The sequence below is a fragment of the Armigeres subalbatus genome, chromosome 1, assembly GCF_024139115.2.
Source record: "Armigeres subalbatus isolate Guangzhou_Male chromosome 1, GZ_Asu_2, whole genome shotgun sequence".
Classification (NCBI taxonomy): domain Eukaryota; kingdom Metazoa; phylum Arthropoda; class Insecta; order Diptera; family Culicidae; genus Armigeres; species Armigeres subalbatus.
In genome coordinates, this window is record NC_085139.1 from 220,829,167 (window position 1) to 220,856,635 (window position 27,469).

Consider the following 27,469-nt stretch of genomic DNA (forward strand, 5'->3'; position numbering starts at 1 on the left):
TTTGAAAGGAGGCTTCTGAGCCCTTTTGAAAGGAGGCTTCTGAGCCCTTTTGAAAGGAGGCTTCTGAGCCCTTTTGAAAGGAGGCTTCTGAGCCCTTTTGAAAGCAGGCTTGAGCCCTTTTGAAAGGAGGCTTGAGCCCTTTTGAAAGGAGGCTCTGAGCCCTTTTGAAAGGAGGCTTCTGAGCCCTTTGAAAGGAGGCTTCTGAGCCCTTTGAAAGGAGGCTTCTGAGCCTTTGAAAGGAGGCTTCTGAGCCCTTTGAAAGGAGGCTTGAGCCCTTTTGAAAGGAGGCTTCTGAGCCCTTTGAAAGGAGGCTTCTGAGCCCTTTTGAAAGGAGGCTTCTGAGCCTCATGAAAGGAGGCTTCTGAGGCCTCTTGAAAGGAGGCTTCTGAGCCTCTTGAAAGGAGGCTCTGAGCCTCTTGAAAGGAGGCTTCGAGCCTCTTGAAAGGAGGCTTCTGAGCCTCTTGAAAGGAGGCTCGAGCCTCTTGAAAGGAGGCTTGAGGCCTCTTGAAAGGAGGCTTCTGAGCTTCTTGAAAGGAGGCTTCTGAGCCTTTTGAAAGGAGGCTTCTGAGCCTCTTGAAAGGAGGCTTCTGAGCCTCTTGAAAGGAGGCTTCTGAGCCTCTTGAAAGGAGGCTTCTGAGCCTCTTGAAAGGAGGCCTGAGCCTCTTGAAAGGAGGCTTCTGAGCCTCTTGAAAGGAGGCCTGAGCCTCTTGAAAGGAGGCTTCCTGAGCCTCTTGAAAGGAGGCTTCTGAGCCTCTTGAAAGGAGGCTCTGAGCCTCTTGAAAGGAGGCTTCTGAGCCTCTTGAAAGGAGGCTCTGAGCCTCTTGAAAGGAGGCTCTGAGCCTTTGAAAGGAGGCTTCCTGAGCCTCTTTGAAAGGAGGCTCTGAGCCTCTTGAAAGGAGGCTTCTGAGCCTCTTGAAAGGAGGCTTCTGAGCCTCTTGAAAGGAGGCTTCTGAGCCTCTTGAAAGGAGGCTCTGAGGCCTCTTGAAAGGAGGCTTCTGAGCCTCTTGAAAGGAGGCTCTGAGCCTCTTGAAAGGAGGCTTCTGAGCCTCTTGAAAGGAGGCCTGAGCCTCTTGAAAGGAGGCTTCTGGGTCTCTTGAAAGGAGACTCCCATGCCTCTTGAAAGGAGGATTCTTAGCCTCTTGGAAGGAGGCTTCCAAGCCTTTTGGAAGCAGGCTTCTGGGCCTCTTGAAAGGAGACTTCCGGGTCTCTTGAAGGGAGGCTTCCGGGCATCTTGAAAGAAGGATTCTAAGCCTCTTAAAAGGAGGATTCTAAGCCTCTTAAAAGGAGGATTCCGAGCCTCTTCAAAGGAGGCTTCCGGGCCTCTTGAAAGGAGGATTCTTAGCCTCTTGCAAGGAGGCTTGAGGCCTCTTGAAACGAGGGCCGAGCCTCTTGAAAGGAGGCTTCCGAGCCTCTTGAAAGGAGGCTTCCGAGCCTCTTGAAAGGAGGCTTCCGAGCCTCTTGAAAGGAGGCTTCCGAGCCCTTTTGAAAGGAGGCTTCCGAGCCCTTTTGAAAGGAAGCTACCGAGCCCTTTTTAAAGGAGGCTTCCGAGCCCTTTTGAAAGGAGGCTTCCGAGCCCTTTTGAAAGGAGGCTTCCGAGCCATAATGAAAGAAGGCTTCCAAGCCCTTTTTAAAGGAGGCTTCCGAGCCCTTTTGAAAGGAGGCATCCAAGCCTTTGCTAGTAAGCCTTTTTAAAGAAGGCTTCTGAGCCCTTTTGAAAGGAGGCTTCCGAGCCCTTTTGAAAGGAGGCTTCTTAGCCTCTTGAAAGGAGGCTTCCGAGCCTCTTGATAGGAGGCTTCCGAACCTCTTGAAAGGAGGCTTCCGAGCCTCTTGAAAGGAGGCTTCCGAGCCTCTTGAAAGGAGGCTTCCGAGCCTCTTGAAAGGAGGCTTCCGAGCCTCTTGAAAGGAGGCTTCCGAGCCTCTTGAAAGGAGGCTTCCGAGCCTCTTGAAAGGAGGCTTCCGAGCCTCTTGAAAGGAGGCTTCCGAGCCTTTTGAAAGGAGGCTTCCGAGCCCTTTTGAAAGGAGGCTTCTTAGCCTCTTGAAAGGAGGCTTCCGAGCCTCTTGATAGGATGCTTCCGAACCTCTTGAAAGGAGGCTTCCGAGCCTCTTGAAAGGAGGCTTCCGAGCCTCTTGAAAGGAGGCTTCCGAGCCTCTTGAAAGGAGGCTTCCGAGCCTCTTGAAAGGAGGCTTCCCGGCCTCTTGAAAGGAGGCTTCCCGGCCTCTTGAAAGGAGGCTTCCCGGCCTCTTGAAAGGAGGCTTCCCGGCCTCTTGAAAGGAGGCTTCCCGGCCACTTGAAAGGAGGCTTCCCGGCCTCTTGAAAGGAGGCTTCCCGGCCTCTTGAAAGGGGGCTTCCCGGCCTCTTGAGAAAAGGCATCCCGGCCTCTTGAAAGGAGGCTTCCCGGCCTCTTGAAAGGAGGCTTCCGGGCGTGTTTTGGGCACATATATATGTGCAAACACGTGCACACTAGGGTGGTCGGTATTGGTCATTTTTGATTAATACCGGTATTCGGTATTTGGTGGAGTCAATACCGGTAATACCGGTAAAATACCGGTATTTGTGAAAAATTTCAAAAATAAGAATAAACTTTTGATTTGAACTTCTGAGTAAAAAAAAACAATATGTATTTATTGACCAACTTCAATAGTTAAAAATCATTGTTTGTTGAGCTGGGCAAAGTGTAACTTGAGAAGGCATATTTTCCTTCCGATTCATTTTCCAATTCGCATTGGATTTTAACGGCAATGTTGCTAGTTGCTGAGAATGCCATCTCTAATTCAACCGAAGTTGGATGATTGGTTACAAGAGCGTCGAAAATCAGTGTCAAGGATCCTGGCGTCAACGTAGTTGCCACCGACAACGCAAGTGTTTTGCTCTTTTGCAGTCTCTTCAGGAGGTGTTCTTTAACCAATCAACCAAAAAAAATCATCCTATGGATGGCATTTTTTTCATACCGATCATCAGTTGTGGTCGTTGTCTCAGCTTCAACGATCGGATCAGGAATGATTAGACGCTTCAAGATCTCGTCCGCTTGCTTAATCTGGATTTCTTGAAGAAAATGCCAAAATTATTTCTGATCAATTGTTTTATGACGGCATTAATCAGAAAAGCAAAAAGATTGGCGTCGAATAAGTTGGCGGCAAATTCTGTGGTTTGTTTTGATACTGCACCGCTCATAAAAAAAATCTACTCCCCCCCCCCCTTTTTTTTCAATAGCAACAGAAAATGAGCGCCAGATAGTCGTCTAAGAAAAACCTAGAGAAAAACATACCGCCAGAAAAAAAGCTACTATGATATTTTTGAAAATTCGGTCGACACGTGGTGGATTGTGGCATGAATGCTTTGATAGCACATGCTATTTGTACTGCGGATAAATTTTTCACATCTATGAGAGCCTTGGAAAATAATCACGAAAGTTGTCATTTCGTTGCAAGGTACAATAACTGCTTCAATATAAATTGGAGCGCAACGTCGGCTTCATGAAGAGTGCAGAAGTCACGACAGAGTAGTTCCACAGCAGCTTCATTGAAGCTTCAAATGGATCAGAGTTTGAACAGGCCCTTCAACTCATAGAACCGTTTAGGCGTGGATAACATTCTATTCCAGCATGTCTTGGTATCCGCCACCAATACAAGTTGTTCTCCGAATTCAGAATTAGCATCATTTTGCAGGAAATCATTTTTCATAGGTGATCTGAAATTATAAACAATGAAAGCAATGTTCATTAAAGATAAAAGTCGTTGACAATTTGACAAATGGCTAAGAGAATGAAGCGTATGATTAATGAGATAATGATCAATTATTGCTGTAGCGTAAACATCGTTAATGATGCTGACTTGTGCAAAAGTTCATTCGTGTATGTTGCACGGTGAGTCTTTAGCTGGTATATGTAGGTGAAAGCTATTCGAGATTTTTTATACAAACAGCAAAAATTTGTAATACCGAAAATACCGGTATTTTCCGTCTCTAATACCGGTATTTTCGGTACTAAAAATTGGCCGGTAATACCGGTATATTATTTGGTAATATTATTCGATTGGTATATGGTCGGGCTTCTGCCAAAACACACCAAGCGCCAACAAAAAATTACCTATTTTTCTGCCCAAGCTATCGTTTAGTGAATTAGTGATCGCAAATCGTATCGAATACGATACGTATGAATTGCTATGAAATGATTCCCGTTTTCATGTACGAACAAAATATCAAATGTCAGTCAAAAAGCTGCTTGGTGCGGTTTGGCTGAACTCCGACCATATAATACTATGCTGCCGCCACTGGACGCCATATACAGATGTGCTCGACTTGCGGTTAGCGGCAGTATGGCTCCCAAAATTTGACTTTTAGAGTGAAATTAAAGCCTTCTGTTACAACTTTGTTGGCGATGCTGAATCTGACGCGAATATACAACTTTTCGTTACACCTTGGTGGCTTTGCAAGAAAGGCTGAACAGATTTTTTTTCCAAGAGTCCCTCCTTTCCAAAAAAAACGGTGCAATTATGGAGTGCATCCTGGGGCGTGATAGCGTGATATGAATGAAGTCACGTCTCATATTGTTTTTTTAATCCGTAAGCTCACTGACACCTGACAGGCAAATAAAATGCAATCATCTACTCCCATCGCCTCATTTTTTATTTTCATGCAACCAGTTGATGAACATTTCATGAATAATGCTTTACTTAACTAAGAAAATATCATATCAATTCATAAGCATCGTTGGTGGTTCGAAAGTATTTTTGCAAGCAGGGCAACTTCCAGTAGCCTGGATGGCATTCTACAAATTTGCCAGGATTGATGTTTATGCCAAATCAGTGCTTCAAGATTACAATGCGCTGCTTTATCGCATTCTCGATTGAACCACATTCATCCATATTATCCTCCTCTTTCAATTCAAAGGATGACCACATTGTTTAAGGGTCATAATACAACTGTAATTAAAAACGAAACGCACACTTTGGAACGCTCCTTCAGACAGATTGAAGCCATTCAACGCCCGCACTATATTCTCCCATGTATCAAGCTCTGCAAATTCCCAAGACAGTTCCTGTGAGCGATAGGCTCCATGTTTGCTCGAACTAATCAACCGCACAAGAGATGAATGATGATTGATAGTCCCAGGAATGTCCTACATACACAACTGCCTTCAAACAAAACCCTTTCGGTGACATGTGGCACTCCGGCTCAACGCTTCTCGCCTCCTGCTTCCTGCAGTTGCCATCCCAGGATGGATTCAAGTGGATTCCAGCGGGAGACTAGATATTATGTTCGAGCGCTGGAACTGGCTGCTGCCGGCTGGCAGCAACTTGAGCAAAAGATTCTCCTTCCGTTGCCGTCGTCGTCGTCGTCGTCGCCATCATCTTCATCATAGTCGGTCTTCCTTTTCCGTCGAAGTGTATGTGTATAGTTCCGGTACGGGGTTCGTTCTCGCTGCTGTTCGGTACACTATGAAGCATAGAGGTTGTGTGCAAGATACAAACGACAAGGACGATGCCGCTCCCCCGGAATCACTCTCGCCCAGCCTTCGCCATATCCGCAGTCTGTTTGTGCTTCTTCCCTCCTCACTCAGTGCTGTCTTCGTTGATCCTAAGTGCGGCGCGGCCTGTGTGGTGGGATATGACTAAGGGGCTGAGAAATCATCATCAGCACCATCACTTTCTCATTTTTAGTGGCACTTTAGTGGGGGAGCTCTGCGTCGGACTGGGGCGTTGGAAGTGAAAATGTTGTTTAAGGTATAGGAAACGGGACACATTCGGATTGATGTTTGTCCTTTTTTCCCCGTTCGTAAAGCCATTCCACCCAATTGTGCACAAAGGAATCCTCAACGGAATTCTAGGCGCGGTGACTGGGATGGATGGATGGGTGACGACGACGGTTTGACGATAGCGAAGCCTTTTCCGATTGCGATGCGAGGAAATTGTGTATTCTGTTTGGAGAAGCAACTGGTCGTTTACCATATCGCAGCGCAACGTCGTTTGGAGTTCGTCACTCACAAAAGCCGGAGTCAGTCAGCCAGTCAGTACTCGGGTTGATGGGTACAAAATTGTCATCTCGGTTGATTTTGGCCCTGAACAAGCGAACGCATGGGTAATGTGAAAAGTTTAACGAAATTTGCATAATCCTATCACCGTGACGAGCTCTTCCGATCCTTCGCGGAAAGAAAAGCGTGTGCATTGTGTAAAAGTCCCGCAGCTGTCGCAAAATTTAAATTGATTATTTAGGTTAGCTACCTGATTCGATTGATCAGCATATAAATGAGGCATCCGGAATTGGCTCGGGGGCTAATCCGTATTCGGAACCTGATTGAAATCCTTATCTAGATGTGCAATATCTTACTCTGATTGAGGGAGGAAAATCCCTTAATTTCGATTATTCAACATTGAAGGGACCACCGGCTTATGGTAATACGCCAATCAATTGGGACATTGTTTGTAGTTTACGAGCTCAAAACTCAACTCGTCGTCGAACGGAACAAATGTCTGTCAGTTCGTGTGTATGTGTGTGAGTGTGTGTGTGCACTCGAAAACCGGAAAAACATTAGCCATTTTTTGTATAGTAATTCTTAACCGATTTTCTCGCAACAGGTTGCATTGGACGGGGGATAAACCTTTGTTGATCACTATTGAATATAATCACGAACGGTCATTACGTTTGGAAGTTATAAAGAAAATTGTGTGTTCAACTACACAGATAGAAAAATCCACTGAACTTTACGCTAAAAATCATGCACATAAATGGAACACTATTATTTGCGTAATTCCACACAGGATATAGCCTAAATGTATACAATATTTGACGTGAATCATCAATATTGCATACAAGTTGTAAGCAATCTTGATAGGAAGAGGACCATTTCAGTGAAGAATAGCGTAAATTCCCGCATGTCAAGTTTTACGCGGTGTTTATTTTTCATATTTTTTTTCTGTGTATATTAGTTTGGTTGGTTGATTCGCTATACAGCGTTTGCATGAGCCGTAATGTAGGCAATTATTTATGAAGTGTATCACGCCAAGGATAAACCAAACGATTGAATCGAGAAAGGCATCGTCACCGCTAGATGGAATACTCCGGGTTTTCTTAATTCTGAAGTTAAAATCTGAAGGCATTCGGATGGGGAATTCAGAATGTTCTCCAAAGGGGGAATTCTGAAGAAATTCCAAAACGAGCTCTGAACAAATTCCAAAGGGGGAATTCTGAAAATAAATCTAGGAGGAATCCTATAAGCAAGGGGGGATTCTTGGGAAAAGAGGGGAATTGAAAGGAGTTTTAGGTGAATTCCTAAGGAATCCGTAGGGGAATTCCCGTTTGAAGCTTCAAAAATAATATCCAGAAGAATTCCCTAAGAGATTCCGGGATAAATTCTCAACGAAATTTCAGGGGGGATTCCCATCCGAGATCCAAGTGCAATTTCCAACAGAATTCTAGAATAATCCGCCATTATAGATTGTGGATGGATCTCGACTGGGAATTTTGTAGTTCGATTTTTGGAGTGGCTTTCAGTTGTGAATAATAGCTTTGACAATTTAATTTTTGTTAGTGTTGAAAAGGGGTTCGAAATGACCTATATTTTGTCCAAGTAAGATAGATTTAGATAGGAAAAAGTTTTTACACCAACTGCCACACTGCCATCGAATAAGTTTGTATACAAAAAAAAGATCGTTTGAGTTTGTTAAAAAATAATATTTTAATAAAACAACAGGCCCTGAAGAAGATTCCATCTTCGGATCATAAAGTCGGCAATGAAATAAAATTGCTGGCGCTATTATTCACGACTGAAAGCCACTCCAAACTTCTAGAATAAATTCACAACAAAATTCCATTTGGAATCGCCAACGTAATTCCAGCATTCCCAACGGAATGGGATTCTAACGGAATTCCCAACTAAATTTAAGGAGAACTTTCGTTGCACTATGGTCCAGGATACAGATTTACGCGGAAAGATGCATTTTACGCCAAAACTATATTTTTTAAAAAACTGTTGTTTTACAAAATTGTTCGAAATAGTAAGGCCACCTTTATGGTGCAACCAAAAAATAGGGTGGCGCATCATATAAAAAAGTAGATTTTTTTCGGAATATTGATATGTTATGTTCTGCAAAGTTGTAGCGCAGCTTATTCCAATCAATTTTGCTGAAAAAACTTTTTCTGTAGCTTTTAAGTTGGCTGATTTAGAGCAATTTTACCTAATTGGATTAGGGTGTACCTAAAAAAACAGTATTTTTGATCTACTTTTGACGTAGGACTACGTCTGTGTTTTCTATATTGGGGTACACTTTACGATTGCGAAAATCGGGGACCGTCACGAAAATATGATAGACTTTAAACTTTAATATCTCAGCCCTTTCTCGATGGATTTTCAATTTTTTTGGACCATTCGATCAAGGATGAGTCAACGCTTCTTTGTATTTATTTGAAAATACTGGTTTTTTACTATTTATTATCGATAATTGATTAACAGTTTAGAAATAGGTCAACCAAACAAACACGTACATGCATCACTAGCACAGACATCAAAAATCAATCACTTGCGGGTTTGGATCTAATCCTCAGTTTGAACAAGGTTTCACGCAGAGCAGACGCATCAAAGCGATTGCAGCGGAGCGGACACAGCATCACGGAGGCGCTTATAACATTTTCAAAGGAAATCCATCGCATTGGTGGTGGTGCTCGATGTGTTGCTGCATTCAACCTCAACGAACCAGCATTTCATATGAAGAAAGGGTTGACCATAAAAATAGCACTGTGGCAATCCCGCACCGCCAGTGCCGATGCTGAAAATTTATTACAAATTGTGGTGTCAGTTAGTTGGAAAATTGGGAAAAGAAAAATTGGTTCTTCTCAGGACCAACATTTTATGAAAAGAAAGAGTTAATTGCGAAAATGGACTGTTACGGTGGCATCGGGTTTGGCGTGGTAGCTTGGTTGCTGTTAGTGATTCTATCCATTAAAATTTACTGCATCATCTCCCTCCGGCGCGCTATAAAATTCGCTATTTACGATTGAGTTTTGCACGTTGAAGAAAGTTTATTTCGATAAGTCGGATCAACCTTCTTTTGTATAAAATCAATGAAGACGCCACCTCAGTGGAAACTTTCTACAGCAACCACCCATCGGTGAACGTCGCTCGGACAGACACATGCCAAGAGATAATGTTTGGTAATATGAAGAAACTTCGTCTTGAGTCAAATTTCTGCTGTTATTTCTCGCAACAATACGCATCTAAGATAAATAACATCTCATAACCAAATTCAGAAACTTGCGAGAACATTTTATAGGATTATTAGAATTTGTCATTCTCCGAACGGTCTGCTGTCTGCGGAATCTCCATCAAAAGCTCGTTCGCGCCGGAAAGCAGATTTATTATATCTAATGAAGTAATTCCATAAGCCCCGCCCCTTCATTAATCGTTATGAGTGCACATTATATTTACACCCATATCAGATCACAAAGGGGCGGGGCTAACGGACTTTATTTATTAAATACAAGAAAGCTGCTGTTCGGCGTGCGCGAGCCATTTTGATCGGGACTCCACAGAGAGCGGTTCGACTAATAATAATTTCATAGGATTCTTAGAATTTGTCATTCTCCGAACGGTCCGTTTTCTGCTGCGGAATCCCGATCTAAATGACTTGCGCGCGTCGAAAAGCAGCTTTCTTATATCTAATGAGTTAAGAAAGAGTTAATTGCGAAAATGGATTGATTCGGCGGCATCGGGTTAAGCCTGGTAGCTTGGTTGCTGTTAATGATTCCATCCGTTCAAATTAATTACATCATCTCCCTCCGCCGCGCTATCAAATTTGCTAGTTACGATTGAGTTTTGCACTTTGAAGAAAGTTCGTATCGGATTGTCGGATCAACCTTCTTTTGTATAAAAACCTTTTTGGAGGACACCATCCTCTAAAATGACCGAAATAAAGAAATAATAAGCAGAATCAGAAGTGTCGTGAAACCAAACACAAATATATTTATTAAGCGTACGTGTCAAAGTAAGGATTGTGATGTCCCCGACTGAAAGCCAATCGAGTGGCTTCAGCGGCCGATGAGTCATGTTAATTCCACGGTTAGAAAATCAAAGTCCATCCAACTGGGAACAACTATTCGACTTCTTGATTCAGTTGGCCTCCAAGCAGTTTGTTCAATGTTAATAAAACGACACAAATTATCATGACAAATACCATCAATTTCGAATAGCTACCCGAGCAAAGGCAGATAACTGAAATGATATCAAACTGATAACACGATTAGTTATCCTTATTATCAACTTGATATTTAGTTATCAATCATGTGATTAACTGATAACTGAATAATATCAAAATTTGTTATCTATACAAATTTGGTATTTTCTTCTAAATTTCGCGTCTTTCAGATATCGGTCTAAGCATTCTATTCTTTCAAACGTATTATACAGCGCATAAAAAAATCTACTCATCTGCTTATTTTTCGACGCATCCAAAAATAAGCGCCAAGTGGTCGCCTAAGAAAAACATACCTGTAGCAAAAAAGCTAGTTTGATAATTTTGAAAAGTTGACCGCCACGTAGTGGGTTGTAGCGATGAATGTCAGATCTGTAGAAGCTTTGAAAAAATGATCACGAAAGATATCATTTTGTTGCAAGGCACAATACTAACTTCTGCTAAATGTATCCGACCTATGCTATAAATAGTGTGACAAAAGCTGTTTCCAAACACTGTACTGAAATTTTCGTCTAAGCATTTTCCTCGTTACCAACGATATCTACCGATTTGTTTATTTCTCTGTCAACAAAGGAATTTGCACACAAGTTGAAATATTTCTAGTTGTTTTATACTATCTTTATTAACTATACTTTCATTTCAGGTGTCGTTGAATAATGAAATATGTATCTGAGAACCAAGCGTTGTAGTTTAATAAGAACTTAAAATGGCCTTGCAGCTCCCGGAACATGTGATCCAAGGGCATGTGCTAATTTAGGAACGGTGAATAGTCTTGACTAACCGCAATATAATTGGTCTTGGGATCCACAGTGCTTATGTGCGTTCAACACGTGCACGTGCGTTCAACAATAGGCGAAGAAATTAGCCGTTCAACATTAGGCGAATTACCCTATATGGGGAAGCGAAAAATTTATCTGGAAGTGTCAGATAATCAAGAAATTGCAACGATCTGGTTTGTTGTGGAGAAAACAATCATGCTCGCACTTTAGTAGATCTAGCAATTTGCTCAACCAAAGACTAATTGCTCAACTATTGACAGTTCAAACCTAGGTTTGTACGCAAACGAGCAAGATCATCTGCAGTCAAACCTCTAATGAAAATGAAAGGACTCATGGGAATATCGAGATGTGAAATAGAAAATCCTTTGGAAGGTGTTTGAATGGATTATCACAGTAGCCCAAAAAATATGTTTAACTAGTCGACCCGGCAGACATTGTAGGCGAAAATGCGCGTTGTGAATTCATTCGTATCCAAATTCCGAGGGGCCATGGCCCCGGGCCCCCACATAACCTTATGTACCAAAATCAACCCTTTCGTACATCATTTTTGTTAAGTTGACTTGTAATTCAACCAGAATGATAACCATTCTAGTTATCAATATAACTGGATAATTAAGTTTGTTATTAATAAGTTATTCTGCTTTGCACTCTGTCCAGCCGGCTGTTATTTACATAAATTGTCATGGCATCATGATTTGATTATGAATAGTCTTCAGTAAATACAAGATCGTAGAAAGCGAAGTGCTATTCTCTCCTGCTCCTCAAGAGAGCGTAATTGGGTGAGTGCCTAGAGACGACGCCGTACAATCACTCGATTCGAGTTCGAATCCCAGTGAATGCCAACATTTTTTTTCAATGCGTAACGAAGTCGGCAAAGAAGATTTAACTATTTTGGTCGATAAAACAGTGATGGCTGATAACTAAATAATAACTAAATTAGTTATTTGAGTAAATAACATGTATAACAAAATGTGTTATCAATTTGGTATCAGTGACAACCAAATTTGTTTTCAGATAGTTATTTCAGGAACAAAATTCTGGTATCATTTTTGTTATGTTGGCTGTTAATTCAGCCAAAATGATAACAAGTTCAGTTATCAATATGTTCGATAACCGGATAATAGAATTTGTTATCAATTAGTTATTCATTTTTGCTCGGGTACATAGTCCTACGTCACCTTTGCGTACAACCCGATTGGGCTGCACCTTTGAGTTTTTTTGTTTTAGATTTCTCGAAAAAGTCATCTTCAGGTGACTTTTAGAGCTTAAAAAATTGCAATTTTTTATGGGTAAATATGCTCAATATCTTTTTCCGATCAAAAGTTATAATCGTTTTTCTGTCAAAATTACATTTTTTTCATAAGTTGATATCTCCGGTTAGGGCAGACCAAAAAAATATGTTTACACGGCATTTGAAATAGAAATTCATATTCCTTATTATGTCAAAAAATTGGAGATATGTTATTTTTTTATCTCTTATTTTTTTTATCTCTTATTTTCTGAAGACTTTTGGGGCTTTTCAAAACGCGTTTTTTGCTATAAGAATATCGCCTGTATCTTCTTGCATTGTCGAGTTATATCAATTTATTTGAAAAAAAAACATGATTTTAGTCAAATTGGTAAAATTTGAGATAAAAAAATAACATATCCCCAATTTTTTGGCATAATGAAGAATATGAATTTCTCTATCAAATGCCGTATAAATATATTGTTATGGTCTGCCCTAACCGGAGATATATACTTATGAAAAAAATGTAATTTTGACAGAAAAACGATTATAACTTTTGATTGGAAGAAGATAAGGATTTTCAACAGCTAGAACCGTTTATATTCCGTTTTTAAGCTGACAAAGGCTACAATGTTTCTGGATATCGACAAATCAATGACAGTGTGTTTCTTACTGATCTTCTTAATGATTTTGTTGACATCCCGATTTACATTCTCATTACATTGACAGTTGTTAGCTTTTTTTTGTTGGGGCGTAGAACCACTGCGTCCATTGAGTTGAACTCAATTTAGCTTATAAAAAATGTGTTGGAAAACTTATGTTTACGCGAAATTCGAGAAGCTTTGACAATAGGCGCCATTTTGTTGGATTTAAACTGTTTTACCTCTTTTCAAAAATTACAGTTGATTGACAGTGTATTATAATATACGATAAATCAAACTCTATCAAAATTGACCAATCTGTCTGTTTTATATCGTCATGTGAAAGTGTCCTCTCAATAAACTGAACAGTCCTTATTGAGCATATTTACCCATCAAAAGTTGCATTTTTTTGAGCTCTAAATGTCACCTGAAGACGACTTTTTCGAGAAATCTAACTAGAACTTCGCGATTCCTCGGGACGAGCCAGCCCAGGGCTGAAAGTCTCGCTAATAAAGACAAAAAAAAACGCGATTCGCGATTTTTTCATAGCAATCCATCCTGGCGAATTGTGGGGACAATCAATAGTGGAAGTCTTCTGTGACCCCCAAATGCTCCCTAAATGGCTCTCCGGAACATCAATTTTAAAAGTTCGTCCCAGAGCTTTGGAGACTTCCTTAACCGTGCGGTAAAATGCACGGCTATAAAGCAAGACCATGCTGAGGGTGGCTGGGTTCGATTCCCGATCTGGTCTAGGAAATTTTCGGGTTGAAAATTGTCTCGACTTCCCAGGGCAAAAAAGTATCATTGTTTTGTGTTAGCCTCATGATGTACGCATGCAAAAATGGTTACTTGGCTAAGCAACCTCGCAGTTAACAATTGTGGAAGTGCTTAATGAACACTAAACTGCAAAGCGCCAATGTCCCAGTGGGGAATGTAATGACAACGAAGAGATTCCAGAGCTTTGCGATATTTTACCATCTAGTCTGCCGGATTGTGGTTGCAATCAATGGTGAAAGTCTTTTGTGGCCTCCAAATGTCCCAGAAACAATTCTCCGGAAGGTCCAGGACATTTGTAAAAGTGGCCAGTTCCAAAAGTTCATCCCAGTAAAGACTTTCGCATTCTTCCGTAACCATCCATTCTGACAAAATGTGGGTGTAATCAATAATAGAAGTCTTTTGTGACTCAAAAACGGTCTTTCAAGAAACCCGCAACATTTATAAAAATGGCCAATTCGAAAAGTTCATCCCAGGGTTTCACGATTTTTCCGTAACATCCACTCTGGAAAATTGTGGATGCAATCAATAGTGAAAGTCTCCAAATGTCTCAGCAACGGTCCTTTGGAAGATCCGGAGCATCCGTAAAATGGCTTATTCCAAAAGCTCGCCCCAAAGCTTCGCGATTGATTATCTTTCCTGGTGAATTATGGATGCAATCAATAATGAAAATCTTCTGTGGCCTCCAAATGCTACAGAAACGGTCCTTTGGAAGATCCGGAGCATCCGTAAAAGTGGCCAATTCCAAAAGTTCATCCCAGAGTTTCGCGATTTTTTCGTAACCATCCATTCTGGCAAATTATGGGTGCAATCAATACTTGTGATTTTCCGTAGGCTGTCTCCATAACGTATATCCATTGAATCTGTGCGGATCAAAAGCTTCCGAAGTGCATTCATAATGGTTTTTCTCGATCATATACAGTTGACTCAGAAATTAGTCGTCAGGAAGCATAAACCACTTAATTTAATGAGTAAATTAGTAATAGTGCAAATGCGGAATGAAAAAAAAAACTATGATCAGTGCTTTACTGATTACGGTATCTGAACTCTAGAGCATTAAACATAGTTCTCACATGTACCGACATTACTAGTACATTATCGATTATCTTGAAACATCTAACAACTCGATTCATGATATGTACAGCAAAAAAATACAAACAGTGTTATCATACCATGTGTGGTATTCAAGTTCATACGTTTGGATACTGGGGCTTCAATGAGCTCACTCTTCATCAGGGACACCAAAACATGCGTTCACATCATCGTCCCTGGTAGCATTGCCAATGTTTTTGTGAAGCAATGATAAACAACTAGCATCTGTGTTTGCCTTCAGCGATTCGTTCATATCAGCGCGACTAAATACACCTTGTAATAAATCTGTATAGTAAGCATTTTTTGGACAATTATGTTAAGTAAAAGTGTTTTGCAATTTTCAACTGCTTTTTGGGTGCTCGGGGAATTCGAAAGATAAAATTGTACAAACAGAACTCTGGTACAAAATTAGCAATTGTTCACACCCAATATTTTTTATTACACGGTTGGTATTCTTTATCTATATCTATATCTTTATATATATATATATATTAGAGTGGGGCGCAGTTGTATGGAAAAACGCAAACTTTGTCCGATCAAGTGAGATCAAGGTTTTTCTGAATCGTTTTGGGACCCCAATCAACTGTGCAAAATATGGGCTCGATTGGTTGCGACCTCGCATGCCGCATCGCGTTTTAAATTTACATGGAGATTAGTATGGGAAAACGTACTTTTTTACATTTTTGCTATTAGCGGCTTCAATTTATCATCAATCACGTGACTCAATACGTTAGCATATAGTCTGGAAGATGCCAAAAGACTTTGCCGAAGAAGGTACATAGCTGGAAGGTCTACAAAAAATGTTATTACGTTTCGAAAACTGATTGTTCAAACCATATGCAAGAAATCAATGTTTCTGCCAGCACTACCGGACGACCTATGGTTACCGAAGGGCAAAACCTATCTTCCTTCTTGTCGTATTTTTTTCTTTGTGAAATGATTCCGGATAGCTCCCATTAGCTCTAAAGCCCTATAAGATCAATTATTTTGAAATAACACTCAATTAAATTATTGGTCTACGTAGTACGGCACTGCCGGCAGAATAAACGATTTTCTGCATGTGGTTTGAACATTCAATCTTCGAAGCGTTATATCTTTTTTCGTGGACGTTCCAGCAACGTGCCTTCTTCAGCAAAGTTTTTCGGCATCCTTTGGGTTATACTTTTACGCAATGTGCCACTTGGTTTACAATGAACTGAAACCTCTAGTAGTAGAAATGCAAAAATATACGTTCTCCCATACTAATTTCCATACAAACTTCAAACGCGATGCGGAAAGCGAGGAAGCAACCAATCAGTCCAAAATTCTGCACAGTTGTTCAGGACTCAGAATGGCTTCGAAAAATCATTGATTTGAAAAAATGACCATGACGCCCCACTCTAATATATATCTATTCTATATCTTTAATTTCCCAGTTAACCTGATCTTTCACAGCTTTTTAAATACCACCTGCATTTTCTTTGATTTTTTTTGATTTTTTTCATGGGGTTAACTCATAGTTTTATTGACGCTAAAGGTCTTAATCGACTAAAACCTATCCGTGTAAAAAAAGAACTGGGCCCAAGCAGCACAAGTCAGACAAAAACTTTTGTAGCAACTTGATTGTGACTGAATCCGGTCACATATAAGTAGTGCTGTATCTCCAACAAAATTATGTTTCCAATGATTTCCTTTTCCATTCATGCACTGTTCTGCAACTGGGGTCTCCAGTAGCCTTGCAAACAAAGGCGGCAATGTCCTAGTGGGGAATATAATGCCAATACAAAGACAAGCGGTAAGGAGCCGTACACATATTACGTAAGCATTTATGAGGGGAGGGGGGGTCGGTCATTATATTACCCTCCATATAAATAAAAATTCATTTGTATGAAAAAAATCTTACAAGGAGGGAAGGGGATGTCGTAAAACCCAGAAAAATTGCTTACGTAATAAGTGCAACACCATGCTGATGGTGGCTGAGTTCGATTCCCGGTGCCGGTCTTAGGCAACTTTGGGTTTGCAAATTGTTTCGACTTCACTGGGCATAAGGTATCACCGTGTTAGCCTCATGGGTTTTCACGCACTTGGTACTATCGAATGCAAGCGCAATGATGTTATTAAATTAACAAAATTTTGGAACGGAAGAAGACCAGATTTTATATCCTTCAAGGTGATTTTAAATAAAAAATGGAAATCTAGAGCGCTCGATCCTTTGACGTGGCCAGAAAATATTAAATGTAGAGAATTTGTCAATATGCATAACAATACTTGGAGGCCATCATTGTAACATTCTATTCGTATTATTATTGTTCTTTTTTCCTGTTTTCTTGTAAAATCGAAGTAGATTCTGATTTTTTCGTTTTATTGTATTTGAGCTGTGATTTTTGTAAAAAGCGTCATTTGTTTCGGTTCAGAGTCTAATGTAAAATGCGTGTTTGTTGGTAGTTTTAAGATATTCATTAAGACAAAAAATGTCAGATGGATTTAATATCAAATAAATAAATAAATAAATAAATGATAGGGTAAGGGCTGTATTTTCACCATGGCTCATATTTTGGACCACTTACTTGAAATTTGATAAATAAAATCGCTACATTTTGATTTTTTCTAAATAAGAAACTATTTACAAAGCCCCTACCATATTTGCCTAATTAAAAATGTGGCATTTAATGCTAATAAATTGAGTATATCTTCACGTATGTTATCATTCGAACCAAATTGAAGAGGATAATCCGAAAATGAAGTTAACTTCCGAGAGATACTGTTTATTCTAAACATATATTTTAAACATGTGTATAACGTTGTTGACTTATTTAAACATAATTGTAACCGTTTCTTAGCTTAAACAAACCATAAATTGTTTTAAAACAGTATTCCAAGGCATGTCAAGAATATATTCCTTTTTATCAAAATGAACATATTTTCGCCATACCTCCTTAATTCTAACTCACTTTGACAGTTGTTTCTATCCATCAATCATTTTTACGCGCCGATCAAACCGGCTGTTCTGATTTAATTGAAGGTAGGTACATTTGCTTAAATTATCGCTTATTAGTTTATGGAAACCTAAGTAAAACACCAATAAATCCAGCGTGGAACTATTTTCACTATATATAGATGGCGGAATTCAAGAAAGCTCCACGGAAGAAGGAATATTCGGAAGATAACGTCAGCAAATGTTTACACGAAATTCGTAAAGGCATGTCCGTCCGCGCAGCTTGCGAGCGGAACAGAGTCCCGCGCTCTACAATCATATTCCGTTAGGGAAAAAGTCTAGCCCAACATTTGAAAAGGGCGTAACAGCCAAAATTTATTCCTTCTGATTCGTCGTCTACATATAATGCTATATATGTGCACAAAGAATCAGAAGGAACAAATTTTGGCTGTTACGCCCTTTTCAAATGTTGGTCTAGAAGTGTAAGGAACAAGGCAGGTCCATGGACAAGGTGGAGAACCGGTCCATCCACTGCCATCAGCGATGCGGATGAAGCGGAATTGGTAAATTGGATAACGAAGATGACTCGCAAAGGGTTCCCGGTGACAAGATAACGCATCATAAACCGAGTCACTGCATACGTGGATCAAAATCCGATTTATATTTTATTTTAATGTAGCTATAATAAAATTTAAATGATTGATTTGCAGGTCGCTCATGGCTTAAAAGCTTTTTGGAACGGCACAAGGAACTTTCTGTTCAGAAGCCAGAAGGCGTCACTAATGCGAATGCTAACGTTGTCGAACAAGATATAAGGGAATGGTTCCAGGAAGTTCACGGCTTGTTACTTGAGGAGGGCCTTGTAGAGGTTCTCAAAAGCGCTAAGTGTGTCTTAAATGGTGATGAATCCAGTTTTTATCTCGACCCAGCAGTGGATAAGGTTATTGCTTGCCGGGGTGAAAAGAACGTCTACAAGGTTGATAAAGGTCCTGCCAAAAAAATATAACGGTTATGTTTACCTGTTCCGCAGACGGAAAAATGTACTCTCCTATGGTGGTTTTTCCGTACCAGAAAATTCCTTCTGAAATTACGCGTAGTGTGCCCTCCGATTGGAGTATAGCAAAAACCGACTCTGGGTGGATGACGGGGCCTGGCTTCTCGAAATATGTCCAAAATATATTGCATCCCCAACTGGTTGAACAAAAAGCACTTCCAGCTGTTCATTTTATTGATGGACATTCATCGCACACTGCCTGGGAGACCGCAGAAGCGTACCGGAAGCTGGGTATTCATTTGGTTTGTTTGTACCCTAATTGCACAAGAATCTTGCAACCCCTCGATGTGGCAGTTTTCAAACCAGGATACTCTTAATCCTAATGTAATAAGAAATGGATTCGAATGCTGCGAACTATTTCCATTCGACGAAAACAACGTCGACTACTGTAAATGTCATGGTCCTAACCGCACGATACCGCAACCGGAGGAACTGTTTCCAGTGGAAGGACTAGTTCAAGTGGTAGGAGCACAAGAATCATCATTGCCGAAACCTGATGAAACATTGTTTCCAGTGGAAGGACTGGAACAAGCGCTACGAGTGCCTGAATCACCACATCAGGATAAAGCTGAGACGAACGATGACCATCGACAGACTCAATCGAAAATTGATTATCTGATCACTGAAAATGAAGGGTGTGCTTTTGTTGTCGAAACATTTCCGGTTATTCGATCAGAAGCTGAACAAATCCTTCAAATGATGGGACCTGAACGACAGAAATTATACCAGACTCGTAATGTTGATGATTTTGAATCGACGGAGGAATTGATCCTCGCCCGTGTTTTCAAGCTGCTCGAACCACTGATTCACATTACAGATAATCAACACGAAATCAAAATAGATTCTGTGGATGCAGACCTGCCAATGTACAATTCTGAACCAATGGATGAAATATTGGGGGAATATATCAGTGATCAGCCGAGGTACGAGATTGAGCCAAGCTGTTATTTGGAAATCGATTCTGCAGCTGTCCAAAATGAAACAACAAGGCGACATGAGCTACTTCTCGAAAATCAAGCTCGTTCACAAACTGACTATGATGTACCGGAATATGATGCACCACAATTGACGCCATCTTAATGTACCACAAAGCTGTTCAAGAGGAGAAGAAAAGAAAAGCAGAAGATAAACGAAAGAAGATAGAGGAAAAACGTGAGAAAGCGGAAGATAAGCGAAAGAAAATTGAGGAAAAGCGGAAGAATGCGGAAGAAAGACGGAAGAAGGTCGAAGAAAAGCGAAAGAAGGCTGAAGAACGAAGAAACCAACCAAAACAAAAGAAGAAGAAGATTGTTACATCTAAATTTGAAAAGAAGAAGAAAGAAGTTTATGATAACTGACAGAAAGTTGAATACTAATGAATATTATAATCAATGCATTCAATAAAGATAAAAACGTAGAGTACAAGTAAAATATATTTCGTTTTTTCTCTAAATAAGTGTCAGACTTAATTTTCTTTTTTTTTATCATGTATCAAATATATACCCATCAAATGCTCCTCCTTCTCTTTGCTTATATCAGGGTGACCACTCTAGTTGACAAAACAAATTGCCGGGTTTTTCCCGGTTTTCCCGGTAGGCTTTTCAAAATTTTCCCGGAAATTTTTAAAAGTTCCTGAGAGCGTTTTGATTATGTAAAACAATGTATAAAATGTACAACATTATGTTTAAGTATCAATTTAGTTATTTAATAATAAGCATTGAATTCTAACATTCTAACAGGCTCTTGACTTGCTGTAAAAGATATCAAGTTCCTATTGCTGTTTTGTCCGAAAAACTTTTGAGATATTGATTGCACTCTAGAAACTATGTAGCAAGAAAATAATGAAAAGGGCACACAACGGTTTCGTGCAATACTGCCACAACTCAAAATACTTATTTGTTTGCATTCGCGAAGTCGAAGTAAAATTCTTCACACAAACAATGACAGTTCTTTATGGGTTTTTACAGTAGAGCAACAGAGAGGAGGAGATGGCGGCCATGTTTCACTCAAACTCTGACAGATAGCAATGGGATTTCCCATAGGAGGGAAGAGCAGAATTTGCTTCGACTTCGCGAATTTTGATTGCAAAGCACAGAAAACAGTATAAAGTTTCACCTGTCAAAGACCCAGGTCGCAATTCACAACGTTCGCTAATTGGGTTTTATTTAGTTGGGGCGCTTTTTAGTTGGGGGTTCGATAATTGGGGCGAAACCCAATTAAAAAGCAGCTAAACGTCAAAATGTGATGTCAAAAACGCGTTGAAGTCTTGTTTCCGTGTTTGGCGGGATCGATATTTTCTGGCGGGTAAAATTTTCCTTTGTTCAATGCAAAAAGTAAACAACATTGACTGTTCCTTTTTGGACCACCCTAATGAACACCAATTTCCAGAGCAGTGCTTTGTTTGTGCAACAGCTTGAAACTATTTTATTAAGTTCAGATATGAAGAGACACTATGTTAATTACATGTTTTCTGTTGGTAAGTATACTCTAATTAACTACTTACATTTTATAGTTTTCTTTAACGTTTCCTTTCAATTTTACAGGTGCGACGGCTTGATTTACGGGTGGTTTACTTTATCCCCAAGGCACTTCAACACGATTCAAATATATTTTTGCGATAATTGAATCTATTAGATCCGGCAGTATTCCAATAATTCACTTGAAATTTTACTTAAAACCACTCGTCTCTCGTACGTTATATGATATATTTTGTTTACCTTTTTTTCTGCCGCATCCTCCTTGCTCTGATATACTCACGCATACTTACGTCCAGGCTGCTACCACTTCGCCTCGACAACATCGTTTGAGGCGAACGGATGCACCATGCGCCGGGTGCGCACAACTCAGGGTTTCTCGATGCCGGGTGGTAGCGGTGCCAACATACTCCCTCCCCGTATCTCTGGTGGGGCCTCTGCAACGCCGGAGTTACCATCCTGGATCCCCAGCACCGCTAGCTTCGTCACCGGTCTCTTCAACTTACCCTTATCCGTCTGTACCGTCGCTTGTCGAATTCGGCCGTCCGCCCCGGGTAGACATCTAGCACGATGCCGCGGATCCAGCTCTTCCGCACTGCGTCGTCCGCGATGTACACCAGATCACCGCTTGCTATTGGTGGCACGTCAGTATGCCACTTAGCCCGATGATTTATCGACGGCAAATACTCGAACACCCACCGAGCCCATAGTTTGTCCGCCAAACGCTGTGACCGCTTGTAGCGGTCTCGAAGTGCTTCGGCTTCGCTCGTAGGTGGAACAGGATGTTCCTCACCGATCGTACCGACGCCACGAACAAAATGATTTGGCGTCAACGCTTCTTCTGTTCCCGGTTCCAGGCCGACGTATGTCAACGGCCGGGAATTAATTAGGTCTTCAGCCTCCGCAATCGTCGTCAGCAACACTTCGTCGGTTATTGTTCTCCCGTCGTTTAGCACGGTTAATGCTGCCTTCAGGAGCGGACCAATCGCTCCCAGACACCACCCATGTGAGGTGCGCTGGGGGGGTTGAAGTTCCAGCGGGTTCTGGAATCCGTGAATTCGTCCTCACATTTTTCTCCGATTTGCTTCACAATCGCCTTGCTTGCAGCTTGAAAGTTCGTGCCGTTGTCGGAGTAGAATTCCAACGGTTTTCCTCGGCGGCACACGAACCTTCGAATGGCCATCAAGCACGCTTGAGTCGTCAGGCTGTGAGCGACTTCAAGGTGGACAGCTCTCGTAGTCATGCAGGTAAACAAACAGATGTACCGCTTCTCCGATCTTCGACCGACTGTAACTGTGACTGGGCCGCAGAAGTCCACGCCGGTGTGGCTGAACGGTGGTAGTCCCGGCGTGACGCGCGACTCCGGCAATGGAGCCATTCTCGGTGTCCTCGCTCGGCATTTCTTCACCTTGCACCACATGCAAGACTTCCCGATCCGCTTCAACTCTGCTCGCAGGTTCTGAATGCTGAATCTTTGCCGGATTTCGTTGACGGCAGACTCCACGTTTCCATGTGCTACTCGGTGATGGTAGTATTCTAGCAGCTTGTCAGTCACCAGATGCTGTTTCGGTAGAATTATTGGGAATCGAAGCTCGAACGGCAGCGACGAACCTTGCGCTGCTCTACCTTCCATTCGCAGTACGTCCTCAGTGTCTAGGAACGGACTCAGGTTGTACAAACTGCTACTCTTCTCTAATTGCTGCTGCTGCTGTAACGGTAGCTGCCGGTTCTTTTTGATCGTCCTGATTTCGTCGCCAAAACAATCGGCCTGGGCTGACCGCCAGAGGTACGCCTCCGCCTTCTGGTACTCTTCACGTTTCAACGGTACCGTCGTCGATCGTACAGTTTTTATAACCGCCTTCTTCACCGCTTCTGTAGTTGGAACTGCTTCGATCTTGAATCCATCTTTTTTCCTTCGACAGTTCGACGCGAACCGATAGACGCATGCCACCGTCCGCAGTAATACCCTCCACTTAGAAAATCGTTGCAGATCTACTATCGACATGGTGATGGCGATATCGTGGAACTGGACACACCTCTCCGGGAACGTTTGGTGCGATGCTGCCCTGCTTCGGCCAACAATCCTCCGGCTGGTAGAGGAATCCAGGGCCGCGGAACCACGGAGCATCGGAATGCATGCTGTGCGCCTTTTCCCCCTTCGTTAACGCGTCGGCCGCATTGCACTTAGTCGGCACCCAACGCCATTCCGCTATTTTCGTTAGGCTGTGTATCTCTTCGATCTGGAACGTCACGAACCGTTTATAACGACGGTGGTCGGAGTGGATTCACGAGAGTACGGTCTTAGAATCGGACCATATGAAACGACGCTTGACTTCTAACGTAAGAATCTCGCCGACGGAATTGGCGAGTCTCGCTCCTAGCGTTGCTGCTTGCAACTCCAAACGGGGAATGGACATGTGTTGCAACGGTGCTACCTTCGACCTTGACATTACTAGCGAGCATATCGGTCCCTCGTCTGTTTCAATTCGGATGTACGTTGCTGCTCCGTACGCGTCCTGGCTTGCGTCCACAAATGTGTGTAGCTGAAGACTGGCGTAGTCCAAAGAACGTCCACCGCAGAAATAGTAACGAGGAATTCGCACTTCCTCGACTTCCGGAAGCCTCCTGATCCACTGGTACCACTTCCTGAATCCTGAATCAGCAGCTTCCCGTAGAACGTAAACACGGAGAGTAATCCCAACGGGTCGAAGAAGCTCATCACGCAGCTCATCACGATCCTTTTTGTCGGCAGCTGCTCGCCGGACAGGAAAGGCACCAGGTCTTCCCTGAGCTTGGTCGAAAAGGAAAATTCGTCGTTTGCTGGGCTCCACACGATCCCCAACACCCGCTCGGAGCCGGACTCCTTATCCTCACCGAAACGCACGCACTGATTTTCCTTACGTTCTCCCATGGCCTCCAGAAACTCTCTGGAATTGGAAACCCAGTTTCGCAACTCAAAACCGCCCTTGGAATGGACGTATCTCACATCCTTCGCAAGTGCCACTGCTTCTTCGATTGTATCTGAACTGTCGAAATAGTCGTCGACGTAGTGATTTTCGACGATGGCTTTCGCCGCCGCCGGGAATTGCCCTGCAAATTCTCTTGCATTACAGTTCTTCACGTATTGGGCTGAACACGGTGAACTCGTAGACCCAAACGTCGCTACGTCCATCACGTACACTTCCGGTTTCGCTGATGGATCATTCCGGAACAAAAATCTCTGCGCTCGTTTGTCTTCTTCTCGGATCCGTAGCTGGTGGTACATCTCCTTTATGTCCGCCCCGAATCCGACTTCTCGTTCACGAAACTTGCAAATTACCGCCGGCAAGGCGGTCAGCATATCCGGCCCCTTCAGCAGCTTCGAGTTCAAAGATACTCCTCTCACTTCTGCTCTTGCGTCCCACACTAGACGAAACTTCTGCTTTCTCGGATTGTAGACGATATTCAGTGGCACGTACCACACTTTGCTGCAACCTAGCGCTTCTAGCTCGGACGACGTTGCCTTGTGTGCGTACCCCTTGACTAGATAGTCGGCGATCATGGTCCTCACCTTGGCGTACAGTTCGGGATCTTTACTGAGACGATTCTCCAGGCCAATCAGCCGCTTAACGGCCATGAGGTAGCTATCTGGGAACTCGGAGCAGTCGTTTTTCCACAGCAGTCCCGTTTCGAAGCGATCTCCTATTCTTTTTGTCGTCTTCCTCAGAATCTCTTTTGCTCTTCTGTCTTCTTCTGACTCGGGAAGCAAGGCCACAGAAATACCGGATTCTTCCAGAGTGTACTGACTCTTCAGCAGGTCGTGCAGCTCCTGGTTAGTTACCGAGCTACAAGCGTGATGTCCGACGATTCCACCTTCCGCGGCATTCGCGCCGGTCGGTCCGTAGACAGTCCACCCCAATTTCGACCTGACTGCTATCGGCTCTTCCGGCCGGCCTATCCTAGATTCAATCGGAGCGTAAAGATGGATATCCTTCAGCCCGATCAGAATCTGTGGCGTTGTTTGGGGAACATCTGCGATCGGCAGATCTCGAAGGTGGCTGTATTGCTTCACCACTTCCGACACAGCTAGTGAATGCTGCGGAAGCTTGAGACTCTCCACCGTGTGGGCACTCTTGATGAAGAAACGTTGCGCTGATCCTCGAGCGGAAATGAGCATGTTTACACACTGCGAGTCCTTCTCGACTCGTGAGACTCCAGCGGTCCACGTCACTCGTAGTGGCTGCGTTACACCACGAATTCTCAGTCGGTCGATCAGCGTGTTCTCCACCAGCGTATAGGAAGAACCTTCGTCCAGGAAGGCAAAGGTATTCACCGAGTAGATTCCGCTGTGCAGGGTGACAGGCATCATACGGAAAATAACGGATGGCTTTGGTTGAATAGCGTGGATATTGCAGTTCGAGCCAGCCACTGATCTCGGTGGATGCAGAAGTGGATTGTGGCGCTCCTTGCACCCGCCGATGTTGCAACGAAAATTCAACTTGCAGCTGACAGTACCGTGCTCGTTCAGACACAGCTGGCATAGCTTCCATCTGCGAACCGCTTCCCATCGCTCACTGTAGTGGAGTCTACGGAACCTCTCGCAGTTACGGATTCGGTGATCTACTCTTCCACAGATCCTACACGGCCTTCTCTCCTTCGCAGGCGGACTCCAACTTATACTCTCCGCCGCGTCATGGGTGTGAATGTACCCTTCGCTTGCTCTGCTTCTCGGGTTCACCTTCTTTGAACCGACCTCTCCGGACCGGGATGCTTCTCCGTAGGCAGCCACTTCACTTGCATCCTTCACTATACGTGACAGGAAATTTGACAACGTCCGCAGCGTCACCACCTTGCTCTTCCTTCGGTATCGTACCCATTCCAGCTGCGTCCCTGCTGGTAGCTTCTCTATCAGCTCTTGAATAAGCATGGGGTTCACCAGATGCGAAGTTAACCCTGTAGCTTCTAGATGGTCAGATAGCTGCTGCACCACCACGCCGAAGCCGATGAAACTCGCCAATTGATCTGCTTTTGGAGGCGCTGCATTGCGCACTTTCGCAAGCAGCATGTTCAACAGTCGCTCAGGTCGCCCATACAGCATCTGCAGCGTCTCTATTATTTCTGGGACTAATTTCGGCAGAACGAACCTACTCCTGACCGCTTCCAGCGCCTCTTCTTTCAGGCATTCCTGTGGCCGGGCCAAATTTTCTACGTCGGAAAAGCCGCACGCCTTCGTCGACGTCTCGTAGCTACTGACGAACATCGACCACTCTTCTAACTTGCCGGAAAATGTCGGCAACTTCCTGGATAGGAACTGCCTAGCGGACATCTGCGCCTTCGTTGGTTTATGCTGCCGATTTTGTCGACCACGCCTGACTTCTCCTTGCTTCCTACGTGACTTCTCCCTGTCTCTCTCTTCTTCAGAATTCTCCGGACTTTCTTCTTCCTTACAGCCTTCTTCCTCTTCCGAAGAGCTCTCTTCGTCCTCGATGGAACTTCCTTCTTCTTCTTGGCTTACCTCCTCTTCAACGGACTGTTCTTCTTCTACTTCTTCGGAACTCATTTCAGATTCCGACTCTTCTTCCGCTATCTGCCACTTCTTGCTACGCTTCCCCTTTTCCGGTTTGGGAACCCCTGAACGTCCGACAGGCGTCGAATTTCCATCGTGCCCGATTAGAAAACTCTCCGGCAGAGTTGATGGATCTCCGATCGACTTTGGTGCGAGTTTCTGAGCAACTGTCGGCGTCGAGTGTTTGCGGTAGGCTCCTCTCGGATCGTTGAATTTCGCAATCGCTGCATCCGCTTTTCCGGGCATTTTGTTCCCCGATTTTTTCTTCTCGAGGTTTTTCCCCAGCTTCGAATGCTCCAATTCCGCAATCTTCCTTGTGCCGCTTTTCGAGCTTCCCATTTTGACACCACCGACAGCTCCCTTTGACTCCTTTTTCCAGTGTCCATTTCCGTTCTCCGCTTTAGCTTCAACTGCTGCAGCTTCTCTTCCATCTCCGTCCGCATTTCGTCCAGTTTCCTCTGGTGGGCTTCTTCTTCGGCAATCTTCTTCTCCATTTGTGCCTTCTCGAACTCCAGTTCCATATCCCGCTTTTCCTTTTCCAGCTGCTGGCGCATCTCAAACAATTCTTGTTGGACCTCCAGGCGCTTCCGATGCAAAATCTTCTCTCTTTCCAGTTCCCGCTTCTGCTTCTTCTTCTCCTTTTCGAGCTTCTTCAACTCCTCTTGCAGCTCGGACGAACCAGAGTAATCACTACCACCTCCACTGCACTTTTGACAGCACCAAGAAATGTCCTTTACTTCTGCTGTGACGCCAACACAGCCGAAATTGTACCACTGTTGGCAGTGGTCACAAAAAACCATTTTGGAC

General features: G+C 43.0%; 3 protein-coding genes across 4 annotated transcripts in view; all 3 read right to left on the bottom strand.

The window, feature by feature from the left end:
* LOC134207011 (uncharacterized) overlaps window positions 1-23,245 on the bottom strand; it is a 38,537-nt gene extending 15,292 nt beyond the window's left edge. Inside the window, exons 1-2 of the mRNA XM_062682751.1 lie at window positions 22,208-23,245; window positions 21,624-22,160 (exon numbers count right to left, since the gene is read on the bottom strand). Of these exons, the coding sequence (XP_062538735.1) occupies window positions 21,624-22,160; window positions 22,208-23,245 (1,575 nt within the window). The remainder of the gene's footprint in view (window positions 1-21,623; window positions 22,161-22,207) is intronic.
* The window catches only part of LOC134205789 (protein-tyrosine sulfotransferase), a 463,178-nt gene that overhangs the window by 346,113 nt on the left and 89,596 nt on the right, over window positions 1-27,469 (bottom strand). The gene's annotated exons all lie outside the window — the stretch shown is intronic.
* On the bottom strand, window positions 23,403-27,462 carry LOC134207012 (uncharacterized). The gene is made up of 3 exons (XM_062682752.1): window positions 27,017-27,462; window positions 23,721-26,975; window positions 23,403-23,667 (listed from the first exon to the last, which is right to left on the bottom strand). The coding sequence occupies exons 1-3, from the start codon at window positions 27,460-27,462 to the stop codon at window positions 23,403-23,405; spliced, it is 3,966 nt and encodes a 1,321-aa protein (XP_062538736.1).

What these genes read in the sequence shown, in the direction of transcription:
- LOC134207012 (XM_062682752.1), bottom strand. Translation starts at nt 27,462, where the DNA reads ATGGTTTTTTGTGACCACTGCCAACAGTGGTACAATTTCGGCTGTGTT. An exon ending in AAAAGGAGTCAAAGGGAGCT is followed by an intron (nt 26,976 to 27,016) that starts GTCGGTGGTGTC and finishes AAGCGGCACAAG; the next exon opens with GAAGATTGCGGAATTGGAGC. An exon ending in GGCTTCCGGAAGTCGAGGAA is followed by an intron (nt 23,668 to 23,720) that starts GTGCGAATTCCT and finishes GGACTACGCCAG; the next exon opens with TCTTCAGCTACACACATTTG.